Source organism: Lycium barbarum, chromosome 7, assembly GCF_019175385.1.
Source record: "Lycium barbarum isolate Lr01 chromosome 7, ASM1917538v2, whole genome shotgun sequence".
In the NCBI taxonomy this organism is placed as follows: domain Eukaryota; kingdom Viridiplantae; phylum Streptophyta; class Magnoliopsida; order Solanales; family Solanaceae; genus Lycium; species Lycium barbarum.
The window spans coordinates 109840174-109854056 of record NC_083343.1 but is presented as its reverse complement, the minus strand read 5'-3'; the positions used below and the strand labels follow the sequence as shown (position 1 = coordinate 109854056).

The 13883-nt window shown below is 33.3% G+C and overlaps 1 protein-coding gene across 1 annotated transcript; it reads left to right on the top strand.

Moving 5' to 3' along the window:
• The first annotated feature begins 3570 nt into the window (after positions 1-3570).
• Positions 3571-12910, top strand: LOC132603762 (phosphoinositide phosphatase SAC2-like). The gene is made up of 17 exons (XM_060316972.1): positions 3571-3718; positions 4445-4559; positions 5385-5589; positions 5674-5839; positions 6400-6622; positions 6899-6975; positions 7208-7395; positions 7470-7567; positions 7687-7820; positions 7916-8044; positions 8564-8909; positions 9981-10102; positions 10206-10319; positions 10667-10855; positions 11434-11607; positions 11906-12014; positions 12232-12910. Exons 2-17 carry the CDS (start codon positions 4464-4466, stop codon positions 12346-12348), a joined length of 2487 nt encoding a protein of 828 aa, XP_060172955.1. The 5' UTR covers positions 3571-3718; positions 4445-4463; the 3' UTR covers positions 12349-12910.
• Positions 12911-13883: the final 973 nt, after the last annotated feature.

Below are 13883 nucleotides of genomic sequence, written 5' to 3'. Positions count from 1 at the left end.
AAAAATATTGCAATATTATTATAATTATAAGACTTATGGTATTGTGATTCAAATGGAGTGTTTTTGCACGATTGGTATAAGTTCAGTTCTTACTATTTTCTTGCCCTTTTCTTTTCTCTAATGGCTAATCTCCAATGTAATAGAAAATTTAACAAAGAAAACTTCATACACTGCTGCACACAAACAAACACCTTGTAACATTTCAAAATCCCTTTAGAATGGTCTTAAATATGTCCTATAAATTTTTATAAGAATAATTTATTATGACCAAAACCATAAATTAAACTAAAGGAACTTACAAATATAAGAATGTACCATTATTTTTATTTCGGACAAAACTTAACAGGATGTTATGTAAATTGGAATGGAACAATAATTGTTTTTGAATTATTTTATATTACACATAATATATAGATATCATCACTCAACCTTTGTTTATTTCCATATATACTAAAATGTAACTCTTATTTCTGTTGCAATTTTCGCCATTGAATAAACAATATTTACAATTCTATAATGTCCTTTGTATAGCTATTTTAATATGACGTGCTGGTAGGAAACATACCAATATTTTAAAACATAAATCAGATTGGCACCTGAACTAGGTCGAAATCATTTCTTCCCAATTTAATTTTAATAATAAAATGTTTATCCCCTTCCACGAAAGTTTTAGCTATATACCTGGTACATCCTTTCTCCTTTTTCCATTTAGTGGAAAACATTTATATTACTTTTTAAAAATCATTTCTGGTTTTAAAATTTAAAATTTAAAATTTTCAACAAAGAAAAATCCACTGTTTTGCCGCTGAACATAGAATAACGAATATAGCATATTCGAAATTGTGAACTCTCATAAGATTCTCTTAGAGGTTAGGAAAATCTAATTTAGATAATTCAAAGTCTTGTTTCTAATGTGAGTTATATCTCCTTTCTATGGTGTGCCTTTTGGTGTGATTCTCTCCGAGCATGAGCTGTATGATTACTGTTTTTAGTTTTGTCTTATTTTAAACTATAGATTATTGGAATTTCCCTAGTTTAATGAGATATTAGATTATAAGAATATTCGTAATTAAATAATGAGACAGTTGATTATAAAAATTACAATAACTAAGTGAGATAGTCGATCATAAGAATAACCGTAATTAAATGAGACCGTAAGAATAGTCGTAATTAAATGAGACAATCGATTATAAGAATAACCCTAATTATTTGATATAGTCGAATATTGTAAGAATAACCCTAATTAAATGAGACAGACGATTATAGGAATAACTGTCAATAAATGATGAGACTGTTGATCATAATAATAGTTATAATTAAATGAGACAGTAGATTGTAAGTATAGTATGAGACAGTTGATCATAAGAATAATCGTAATTAAATGTGAATGCTAGTTATAAGAATAATCGTAATGAAATGATGAGACGATCAATTATAAAAATAATCTTAATTAAATGAGACAGTAGAGTATAAAAATACTCGTAATTAAATGAGACAACCCATTATAAAAATAGCTGTAATTAAATGAGATAGTCGATAATAAGAATAACAATAATTAAATGATGAGACGGTTGATTAGAAGTATAATTGTAATTAAATGAGACCATCAATTATAAGAATAATCGTAATTAAATGATGCAGTCATTGATTATAACTGTTATCAAATGATACAGTTAGTTATAAGTATAACCCTAATTAAATGAAGTAATATTATAAGCATAATTGTAATATTGAGACGGTCAATTATAAAAAATTATTATTATTAATTTAGATAGTCGATTATAAAAATAATCTTAATTAAATAAGAAATTTGACAATGTTACGCTAGCTGTTGCTGACGTGTTTTTTTTTTAAAATCTAATATTGAATTTTTTTTAAAATATCGATTACAAGAATAAACATAATAATTAATGTGACTGAATGAAACATATGATGACATTCTATATGCTTATGTCAACTTTTCTATCTATTTAATTGAGGACGAGGGAAGTCAATACAATAGTTTAAGAAATTGCGCACCACGATTTATAATGTTTTGGTTGAACTACTTGAAAACCAAGTTAGATATTCCTATTTTTATCTCATCGCATTCTTTACACAAAATTAAAAAAATAAGTTCAGGTAAATTCTCGTTGATATTTTTTTTTTCAATTTTTCCAGTTTTGATCAGAGTAATTAGTAATCTTAAACAAGACAAAAGTAAAATTAAGTATTCGTGAAATTAGTCGAGGTGTTAAATAAGGTATTACAAAGCATAACTAATACTTTGTACTAACGATTTTGCGCCACAAACAATTCGTGTATAGAATTAGTTAGTGAGCCATGTAACCTTCCTATACAGTTATGAGAGTATTGACTTATCGTAAGTTACCATCAACATTATTAAATGTAACGCACTGACTGTTTGTCGTTAATGAATTTTGCGCCATGCACAGTTTCCACGTAAAATTTAGTTGGTGAGTCACGTAACTGAGCGATTATCACTGTGAGAGTATTGAATAAGAATAAATTACCTACATATCATTACATGTAAGAGAAACTCGCTCAATGCATAATTAATCTAACTCGTAATTCACTTTTGAACGTGCATATTTATTTACGCAATACTTCGTAAACAAAACCTTTACTATCACAATATTAGATATAACCACTAATTGTTTTCCCATTTTCGCGAAACAAACAGTTTCCGCGTAAAATCTTGCTAGTGAACCATGCACGTAACTTTTCCCGCACGATTATAAGAGCATTTAAATTAGAACAAAATTTCATCACATCATTACACATAAAGGAAACCCATTCAATTCTTAAGCTGACCCAAACCATAATCACTCTTGAACTTGCATATTTATCTAAATAATATTTGGTAAAAAAATAATTAAGATATAATAACGTGAGAAAATGAGCTTTTTCAAGACAATGATTTGTAATTATACCCTTTTTTTTAACAAAAAAAAAATCTAAGTTAAACCTAATTTTTTTAGTAATGGAGAAACAATTTTTTTTTTTTTTTAAATCTTGCTTGAGCCATGCACGTAACTTTCCCGCACGATTATGAGAGCGCTAAATTAAAACAAAATTTCATCACATTTATTACATATAAAGGAAACCCGTTCAATTTGTAAATTGACATAACTCGTAATACACTCTTGAACTTGCATATTTATCTAAATAATAAGATATAATAACCTAAGATTCTAAGAAAATGAGCTTTTGCAAGGCGATGATTTGTGAATTATAACTATACTTTTTTTTTCTTTTCAAAATAATCTAGTTTAAACCTAATTTTTTTTTTTAATGGAGAAACAAATAATGTCTGAAAAATCAAAAATTATATACATTCCAAAAGCTTTTTCAAAATGTGAAAAAGATGAAAAGAAAATTCTTTTATCAAAATCAAAAACCAGCAAACGCCCACGTAAAGGTAATAATATTCTGGGTAAAAACAGTAAATTTGAAAGCAGGCAAAAAAAATTAACAACACAATGATGATGATTGAATTATTATTTACGGCGATTTTGAAAAGTTCCTTTTTATGCTTAGTTGTACGAAATATCATTTTCATTTTCATTTTCTTTTCCCCCAACACTATATATATATATATATATATATATATATACCCCCGCATTTATTCTGTCCACCACATAGTTACCGGAGCTAATTCTTTTTTTTTTTCCGATCTGTTAAATCCCGCCATTTGATAATTCACAAATTGTTACTGGTTCATCTCTTCATCCTTCCTTTATTATTTATTCGTTTTGTTATTTATCTGCTTTTTTCTTCTTCATTTGTGATTTATCAGTTTGAATTCCGAGTTTTTTTTTTCTTCATTTTTGAGTGAAGTAAATGAATGAATTCTGTTATGTTTTGAATAGCTGTGAAGCATTTAGGTTTTGTATCTATTTTATTTGTGATTTATCAGCCTGTTTTTCAAGTTTATTCTCTTCATTTTTTCACTTGTGATTATGAATTGTAATGTTTGAGTGAAGTAAATGAATTCTTCCTTTATCATTCATTTCTTCGTTTCGCTCTTTTTTTCTATTTTTTTCATTTGTGATTTATCAGTTTGAATTCTGAGTTTTTTTTTTTCTTGTGATTATGAATTCTAATGTTTTTGGGAGAAGTGAAATGAATTCTGTTATCTATTCTTCATTTGTGATTTATCAGTCTGTTTTTCAAGTTTTTTATTTTATTTTTTTATGAATTCTAATGTTTGAGTGAAGTAAATGAATTCTGTTATGTTTGGAATAGCTGTGAAGCATTTTATCTTTTTTCATTTGTGATTTATCAGTCTGCTTTTCCATTTTTTTTTTTTTTTCAAATTTTTACTTGTGATTATGATTCTAATGTTTTTGAGTGAAGTAAATGAATTCTGTCTATGTTTGGAATAGCTGTGAAGCATTTTTAGGTTTTGTGTGAGTGAGTTGACCTCTGTGTTTTTTTGCAGCTTAGATTGTTTGTGGAGCATGGGGACGGATGGTAAAAACCGGCATGTGATCAATCTACAGCCGAATAGCAACGGTTTTTATATGCGGAAATTCAAGCTTTACGAGACTCGCTCGGTATATGATGCTATACAATTTCGTTTATTTGATGTCATTTCTTATTGATGTTGCGTAGAGACGTAAATTTAGAGTTCTATCTCAAAATGTTCTTTTTTTTTTTTTTTTTTTTTTTTGTGAAATTGGTGAACTTTGATCAACATTTTAAAATGTATGTTTCACGGCTTTTGAATAACTGAATTTCAGTTTGAACTAGTTTGGTTCGATTTACCTCTAAAAGTTAGTCAGTTGACTCTGAAAGCCAAACAAATTGGGAAGGAGAGAGTAATTGTTTTTGTTAAATGTAGACTTGGTACTCTTCATATGTTTATATACGGCTCTTTTGTTTTAGATTGCCAGAGTTTTATGGTTCCGAATGTATAGCCATTGACTTTTCAATCTCAAGAGGTCAGTTGATTTCACTTTTTGGATCAACTTCCGGTTTTATTGGTTTGCCCTTAGTTTTGTTCTAGCTCCTGTTTGTGAACAGCTTGCTAGGTGAATGTAACTTAGCTTCCCGCCTTTTTTTCTAGTTTTCTCGTTCCTACGTGAATGAATGCATCAATAATGAGTAATAAATACTACGGAGTACGGATTTAGGCACCAACTTACATGCTTTTTACCTGTATAGTGTTCAACATATCTGCTCTCCGAGATTGCAGGACTATATTTTTTAAATAATCTGTTTTAGGTATTTTTCGGATTTTGGCAGGTTGTATTTCTCTCTTATGTTGAACTTACTGAATTGGCCTAAATGTGTCGTTATGTGCTGTTTATAGTCATTAATTATGCTTTGTCATTATACTAAATACTCGATTATATTTAACTTTTTTTTTATATGGACAGAACTTCTACATGGTTGGATGGGATAAGACCAGAGCTTTTTGGAAAGTATTAAAGATTGACAGATTAGAATCTTCAGAGCTGATCATTCATGAAGATCCTACCACATATTCAGAAATCGAATGTGCAGATCTCCTAAACAGAATACATGAAGGAAACAAGTCCACTGGAGGGCTTAAATTAGTTTCTCGCTGCTATGGAATTATTGGTATGTTATACTTTCGAAGTGTCACCCTTTTAATAAATATGTGATGATGTTTCACGCAACTAATGTTTCTTTTTTCTCTTCTAGGTTTTATAAAGTTTTTGGGACCTTATTACTTCTTGGTTATCACGGAAAGAAGGAAGATTGGAAAAATATGTGGTCATGCTGTTTACGCTATCACTAAGAGCGAGATGATTCCAATTCCCAATTCTACCGTGCTTTCCAATATGGCTTATTCTAAGGATGAGAACAGGTCTTTAGTCAATTCTGCATGTCAATGTAGATTGTCCATAGTACTTTTAGGAAGACATTATAATGGAACGAAAACACTTCTGATTTCCTTGTATCTTTATGAGACCCGTTATTGATTTGATTTTATTTTTTGTTTGACTATTCTTCTGTTTGGATGACTATTGAATTTTGCATTATGTAAGAAGTCCTATGTTGTTGAGGTAATTGCTATACTATTTTAGCATTGACCGAGTCAGTCGGATGCTCACGGGATGAGTATACCGAGAATGTTTATAGTTGATCCTTTTATAGCTAAGTTGTTCATAGAGCCCATTGCCGGCTCATTTCCTGCAAATGTACAGGGGAAATTACAGTGGTGTTCTGATGTTAATTTTTACATGTTGAATGAGACAAGGTATCTTCAGGATTCCAGCGGCACACATATTGAGCTTCTTATTTTATTTTTCTTATTTCAAAACTCTTTCCTCTACCCTCTATTTATTTGTTGCATCAAATTAATATTTACTCACTTTTTTTCTTTTGGTTCCTCTTTTTGTTTCTTTTCTTCTTTTGGAGAAATAGATATAAAAAGCTCCTGCGCAGGATGGATCTCACAAAGGACTACTTTTTCAGCTACTCCTATCATATCATGCTTAGTTTTCAAAAGAATCTAAGCAACTCAGAGACAGGACTCGCCCTTTATGAGACAATGTTCGTATGGAATGAATTCTTAACTCGAGGAATTCACAATCAACTCCAAAACACACTCTGGACTGTTGCATTAGTCTATGGGTTCTTTAAACAGGTATTTTCAGTATGAAAATGTTATTTTAAATTTTATGCGTAACTGAGCGGAAATCTAAATCTTAGCTCAATGTAGCTAGGCAAGATGCATGGCTTTTTGATATGATACCACATTGCTTTAAGTTTAGTTGGTGTACTCATTTGGATGTAAATGATTTGTAATTTTATCTCATAATATATCTTTGTGATCGTTTATGTTTGCTTTACTTATTAAATGGCACCATAAGTAGGATCATACTTTCAACAGTTTAAGATTTTCTTGTGTTTTGTGGAACAGGCGACACTTACTATTTCTGCGCAGGAGTTCATCTTAACCCTCATTGCTAGACGTTCTCGTCATTATGCTGGTACCAGGTTCGTATAATTGAAACATTTGTCATCCTTTGTTTTCTATATTAAGTCCTGGCAAGTGGTCTGGAACAAGGTAACACCAAATCATGAAGAAAGTTCTCTTATCTCTTAGGTGTTTTTAATTACTTTTCATGTGACTACTTAACGTGACAGGCATGAATTATATAGTGACGTCAACATCAGTAAGTGCTTAACCATTTTTGTCTTGAGATTTTATTCCTTTTATTTCACGCAGATATTTAAAAAGAGGAGTAAATGAGAATGGTCATGTAGCAAATGATGTTGAGACAGAACAGATTGTGTTTGAAGATGCACCTGAAGGGTCCCTATTTGGAGTAAGCGCTGTTGTACAGAACCGTGGTTCAATACCTCTTTTCTGGTCTCAGGAAACTTCGCGCTTGAATATAAAACCTGACATCATATGTACGACCAAAAGACTCTTTGAGATTTTTTTAGTATCCATTTGCTCAATTTCTGTTGACTCTCTTACCCTTTAGTGTCTAGGAAGGACTTTAAGTTTGAAGCCACCAAACTTCACTTTGAAGATCTTGTTCAAAGATATGGAAATCCAATTATCATATTAAACTTGATTAAGGTAATGTTTTTCATGATTCAATTTTCAGTCCATTATTCGTACTTTTTCATTGTGAGCAGTACTTTGACCTTCTCTGACACTTCCCCCTTGCTTTGTTTGTTATTTTTTATGTTAAACAGACTCATGAGAAGAGGCCCAGAGAAATGATTCTTCGTGCAGAATTCGCTAATGCTATTGAGTTCATAAATAAAGATCTTCCTGAGGACGACCGCTTGAGATTTCTTCACTGGGATATAAACAAACCCCCGAGAATGTATGTTGTTGCTTTCTCTCCTTTTCATTTTTCCTTTGTAGTTGTTCTTCTTACTTATCTATGGGTTTGATGAAAATCTGGTATCTCTCTTCCAGCAAAGCTACAAAGGCCATGATACGTCTAGGCGATGTGGCTGCTAATGCTTTGGAGTTAACTGGATTTCTCCACTGTCAGTTTATCCCTACTTCAAGAACTGACGAGTTGCTAAAACTGTCATCCATCGGGTAAGTTGCCAATCAAAATGATGCTTTTGAATATCTTAGTTTATTAGTTCGCGAGAGTTGATTGTTCAAATTGTCATTTCACTTAGGAAAATCCTTGCAGAACTGTTTGTGCTGCAGAGATTAGATGTTTGTTGGCTTTTCTTGGTATTTTCGCATTCAACATGTGTTTGTTGGGTATAAGTTGAGGCCTTAGTTAAATTTAGCCTCAGTCTGGTGCATTTAAGTATATATAGTTTTTGACAATCTGGTTAATATTTTCTCACTTCAATGCATAAAAGATAAATAGATTGGATAAATTCATGGAAGACACACACACACACAGAAAAGAGAGAGAGATGCATACCCCCTAAAGCTAAAGCACTTGACGTTCACGTGATTTCTTGAGTATTTTTCAGTAGTTGAAAAAGTTTCTACTTGAAATAACTTTTTACCAGGGTTGTGTTCAATTAGTGTTTGCTGCCCACTCAAAAGCATCAAAGCTCCTTTTTTTGTTCTTCATGTCGATCTTATTTGATGCAGCTGTGGCAATAGAGGAGACCATGTTAAAAAGGACCTTTATGAAATGGATGCTGAAATGGACAATGAGTATGATGATCTGCATGTAGCTTACTGTGTCAAAGTTTTAAAAGTCCAAAAGGGAGTCTTAAGAACGAATTGTGTAGACTGTTTGGATCGCACAAATGTTGGCCAGTATGGGTATGGGCTGGTTGCTCTGGCCCGTCAGCTTCATGCCTTAGGCTTTGTAGATGTGGACAACATCAACATTGAAACACATTCGCCTATAGCACATGACCTAATGGAGATCTACGAAGAAATGGGAGACACTCTTGCACAACAATATGGTGGCTCTGCTGCACATAATAAGGTAATCTATCTTTGCTACTCCCTCTGTTTCAAAATGTTTGTCTGGTTTTGACTTGGCACGGAGTTTAAGAAAGTAAAGAAGCCTTTTGAATCTTGTGGTTGTTAACTATATGTCGAATGTACCAAAATGCCCTTTAGTCTGTGGTCTTAAACATGCCATGTGGAAAGTTGGAAAGAGTTGCCAAAAAAGGAAAGAGACATTCTTTTTGAGACGGACTAAAAAGGAAAGTAAGACGAACATTCTGAAACGGAGGGAGTGGGCAGCCCGGTGCACTAAGCTCCCGCTATGCGTGGGGTCCGGGGAAGGGCCAGACCACAAGGGTCTATTGTACGCAGCCTTACCTTGCATTTCCGCAAGAGGCTGTTTCCACGGCTCGAACCCGTGACCTCCTAGTCACATGGCAGCAACTTTACCAGTTACGCCAAGGCTCCCCTTCAACGGAGGGAGTATTTATGATAAATTCTGCAATTTTCTTGTGCAAGCTTTTAATGGAATCTATAGTAATGAGATGGTTTTGTGGAAGGGCCTCTTTCAGTCCATTGAATTTCTGATGGCCTCCATATAAGATATCTTCATTTTAGTGGATATCTTTTTTTTTTTTTGATAACCGAGAAATCCCCGAGGGAAAGTGGCTCACGGTTCGGAACTCGGTGGATAATGGGCAGGCCTTCTGGGCATGGTTGACAACTATTGGTTGCCGTAATCCTGAAATTGATTATTCAGATACACTTCTATTGATACTTAGCTGACATTCTTTATTTTCTGAATATTGAAGTGATAAAAAAAAAGTGGCACTGTTGATAATTTTGTTATCGAGTTTTATTGTATCCAAGCAGACCCCACGTAGATTTTGGTGAAACTAACACATATGGTATCCTTGTGAAAATAAGCTAAAGATGAGTAAAAGTATTGCATATATGGTGCAAAATTTGAGTTCCCAACGAAAAATACGATGTCTGGTTTCTCCTTTTCCAGTTCTTTGTTTGTGACCAAACATTAGCATACTGTTTCATTACTGAACCTGTGGCTTCTTCTGCATTTATCATACTGATGAATATGGAAACCAAACAGATATTTTCAGAAATAAGAGGCCAATGGAAAGCAACAACAAGGTCTCAAGAGGTCTTTCGAACGGTTCAGCGCTATTACAGTAATGCGTACATGGACCCTGAGAAACAAGATGCCATTAATGTGTATGTGAATTATTTCCTTCACAATAAGTTCCTTCAGGCTGTTCTTCCAAAAAGATACGTGCAACTTCAAAAAAAAAATTGAGTAATGTGGTTGCTTTTCCAGGTTCTTGGGCCATTTCCAGCCACAAGAGAGTGAGCCGGCTCTGTGGGAATTGAATCCAAACCAGCAATATGATGTTAGGAGGCATGGATCAAGTCTAACTGCAGAACGTTCTAGGTATGCATGATCCTTTACAAGGCAGACTTACTGATCGCTTGTTTCTCTCTTCCAGATTTTTTTTTACTGTTTAAAGGTCACTCTGTAGAATCACTATTTGGCTGTTATAATATTATGCTAACCCATGAGATTTCACTGTTTTAATGTCTGACCTAACTGTAAGCGTATCTTGTAACCATCTAACTGATATGAAGGCTACAAAATTGGAGAATGTACTTCTCCAAAGCTGATTAGTGTTTCAAGCTAATCTGCTCTTCGGGTCAAGTATCCAAAACAGAAAGAAACTTTTTCCTGTTTGGCAGACAATTGTATCAAAGCTGTTAGCAAAGCAGTTTGTTAATACGCAGGTCATTTATTAAAAGGTCGCTATCAGAAGGAAACATAAGCTGTGGAAGCAGCTCTCCTGGTAGAGACACTGACATAGATCAGACTGAAGACACTTACCAGCCTTTGACTGACAGTGGAAAAGGTTGTAAGGGTATTTCGGAGTCCACACCAGAAATCTCTACGTGTGACAGTGATATTCCGTTTACCAGGTAGCTTGGTTTAGATTTTATGTGCTTCATAAATTCATTTGAAGCAGTAACATATTCAGGTGATTCATGATGCCCTCGGATATTTCTTCATCGAATGGCTGCTGACTGCTACTTACGGTAGAAAAACATCTCCCTCATGATTCCTTCATGCTTCCATGGACCGATGCATTTGAAGGTTGAATGATTTTGAATGCCTCATGCGTTGTTGCATGTATCTTTTAACAAAGCTGAATGCATGTGCCTTTAAGAAATATTGTTAATGGCAGGCATACTTGTAAAGGGTTTATGATTGGCATAAAGCCTTATTGCAATATGTGAAGATAATGTATGATATCTTACCGAAATGGAACATACCTTATCACACTTAACCTCATGGCTGTATGTGAAGTTAAAGTATTACCATGTTGCAGCTTGGAAAATTCTGTTTGCTCAAAGACTTGTTGTAACCGAGGTCCTAACCTGTCATGTTTTTAAGTTTTTATTCTTCATCTTTTATTGGGATTGAGGAGATGCTATTTGGATAAGATTCCTACTGTGATATAACTCATCGCTAATGGTGCTTGTATTTCTTGTTATAGGTACAACCCCTCAATGTCAGGCAGACATCTTTTCCATGATATGCAGTTAGAGCAGTGTGTAGGAAGTGGTAGCATGAAATTTCACGAGGGTGCATTGTTCGATTCCTCAAATTTTCTAGATGTTGATTGGCTCTCTTCATCGGGAATTTCATGTGAAGAAGAAACATATGACAGGTATACTTCTTGTTTTATGACCAATGCATAAATAAAAGTTGATGAAGAAACATATCAGAGGTGTCCTCCGTATAGGAAAACAAGACTCTTTTGTATAAATCATCATTTAGTCCAGTCAATTCTGCTTTGTCTGACGTATCAAACCAGGAAAACGTTTTTATCTTTTACTGGTTAAAAGTGCACCACCTAACACCTTTACACACTTAGATTGATCATTTTGGGAAAACAAGGTCTTAATGGCCTAGTTTGTTATATAGTATCTTTCTTGTTAAATGTTAAGCTTATTCTATTTGTGCAGATCTTCAATCCTAGGTTCTCCATCTCGCGGCTTGTCATCAGATACCGTGACAAATGAGCTTGAAGCACAAACAGACCTATCAGCTTATAATCCTGGGGCAAGCTTGAAGGTCAGTTCACTCAGAGCTTAGAATATTTAAATGTTGTAGGTAAATCTAAATAACAGCAGCCTTATTAGATAGAGCTTTTACCTTAAAAAATGAAGCAAATACAATACCTAGAAGCTTCAGAGTAATAAAGAATCTTGATCGTACCATGTTATTTTCTTCTTTTTACATGTTATTCAGCATGAGTAATTCTTTTTTCTTTCCAATTTTCTTATTTTAGGAGGAGCAGACTACTGGAGAAATCAATGTTAATGCTAAAGAGAGTAAGGAGACACATAGGCAATTCTCTGAGAAGTTTGTGCATTGGGTTAGCGATGGAGATATGCTTTTCCCTTGAAGTTCAGTTCTGGTCTATTTTTGGTGCTATATGGAGAATTATTTTGGACAGTTACATTCAATAGACGGCATCCTAAGGATGTCGATACATACAGAAAACAAAAAAAATAGGTGACCAACATTACTTGAGAAAGATTAGCATATACAAAGCTATTGAGATTTTGAACTTCCTGCACCATAGAAAATTATATTAGGAAGTGCAGTTGTAAATTGAAAAGGATATGTCCTTTTTGGTTGTTTTCGGAAACTCTTTTCCCAGACTACCAACTTTTGTAGGTTTCAGTTTCTGTAAATAATTTATTATTATTTCTAGAAATTGGAGCTGAATTATCCGTTTCGTCATGCACAAAGAGCCTTCACTATTTTGAATGCTTTCAATATATACATGATTACATCTACAAGCGTAGAAATTCACGGATTATAGTTACCATCTGATCGTAGTGGTAACTGTGAATTTGTGATTCTTTAGGTAATATGTGAGCTTCTTGGAAGAGCGTCACTCTGTATATATTTCATGTGTATTCGTATAATTTACAGTAGATATTGTGTTTTCATTTCTTCCATTTCTTTGTGTTATTGTTGATACTGACCATTGAATTTGTAGTTCATCCCGAAGGTAAGAGGCAGTATGCTTGACCATGTTGTGTTAAGAACTCAACTAGCTGTTCTGTACCAACACCTGCATGAAATAACTTTTACTTGATAGGCGTGCAATTGATATATCAATCAACTGCATCTGAATCCTAAATTAGATAGTGTTAAGTTAATAGTACTAACAAGATAACATTGCAATTTTCAAATTGGGATTGCGGAGTTGCAGTTGATACTAGAAAGCACCCTCTTGTTTATCTTTTAGTACATTATAGACAAATATAGAAAGCACACACTTTTATTTGGGAGCTTTTACCACATTGCTTTTACATTATAGATAAATATAGAAAGCACACACTTTTATTAGGGAGCTTTTACCTCCCAACGTGGGACTTCCTGAGATGAAATCAGATTTAATCGGGCGCCAATACGGATACGAGATATCGAGTGGGAAAAAGAAAAAAACAAGTAGGCGCACACAAGACTTGCTTGAAAAAGGAGAAACTAGTGTTATGTGATTGGTCGATAATTGATATTTTTGAGGAAGATCTAATTGCAATAACTCCTCAAAGGAAGAAGTATATTCAGAATTTTAGATGAATGGATACAAAGGTACTATTACCCACAATTTTTTTATGGCAATATGATCAACTTCGTATAAATATACTCCCTTCGTCTCATTTTTTGTGATCCTATATGATGGAGCACGTAGTCTAAGAACAAAAAACGGACTTTGAAACTTACGGGTACAATATACTATTATAATCACTGCAGAGTATCATTTTTTTTTTTTTTTTTGGAGCATATGGTCACACTTAGCATAAATATCTCTCCTTTTTAACATATGGGATCGTATTCGATATATAGAGAGTCCGAATATAAAAAAAAAAAGATATTTGAAATTTATGATCATAAAAATGTCATGAAATTTGTGTGACCATAAAG

Coding starts and splice junctions, on each gene's coding strand:
- LOC132603762 (XM_060316972.1), top strand. CDS start 4,464: ATGGGGACGGATGGTAAAAACCGGCATGTGATCAATCTACAGCCGAAT. Junction 7,821..7,915: donor ATAAACAAACCCCCGAGAAT/GTATGTTGTTGC, acceptor TCTCTCTTCCAG/CAAAGCTACAAAGGCCATGA. Junction 8,045..8,563: donor CTAAAACTGTCATCCATCGG/GTAAGTTGCCAA, acceptor TATTTGATGCAG/CTGTGGCAATAGAGGAGACC.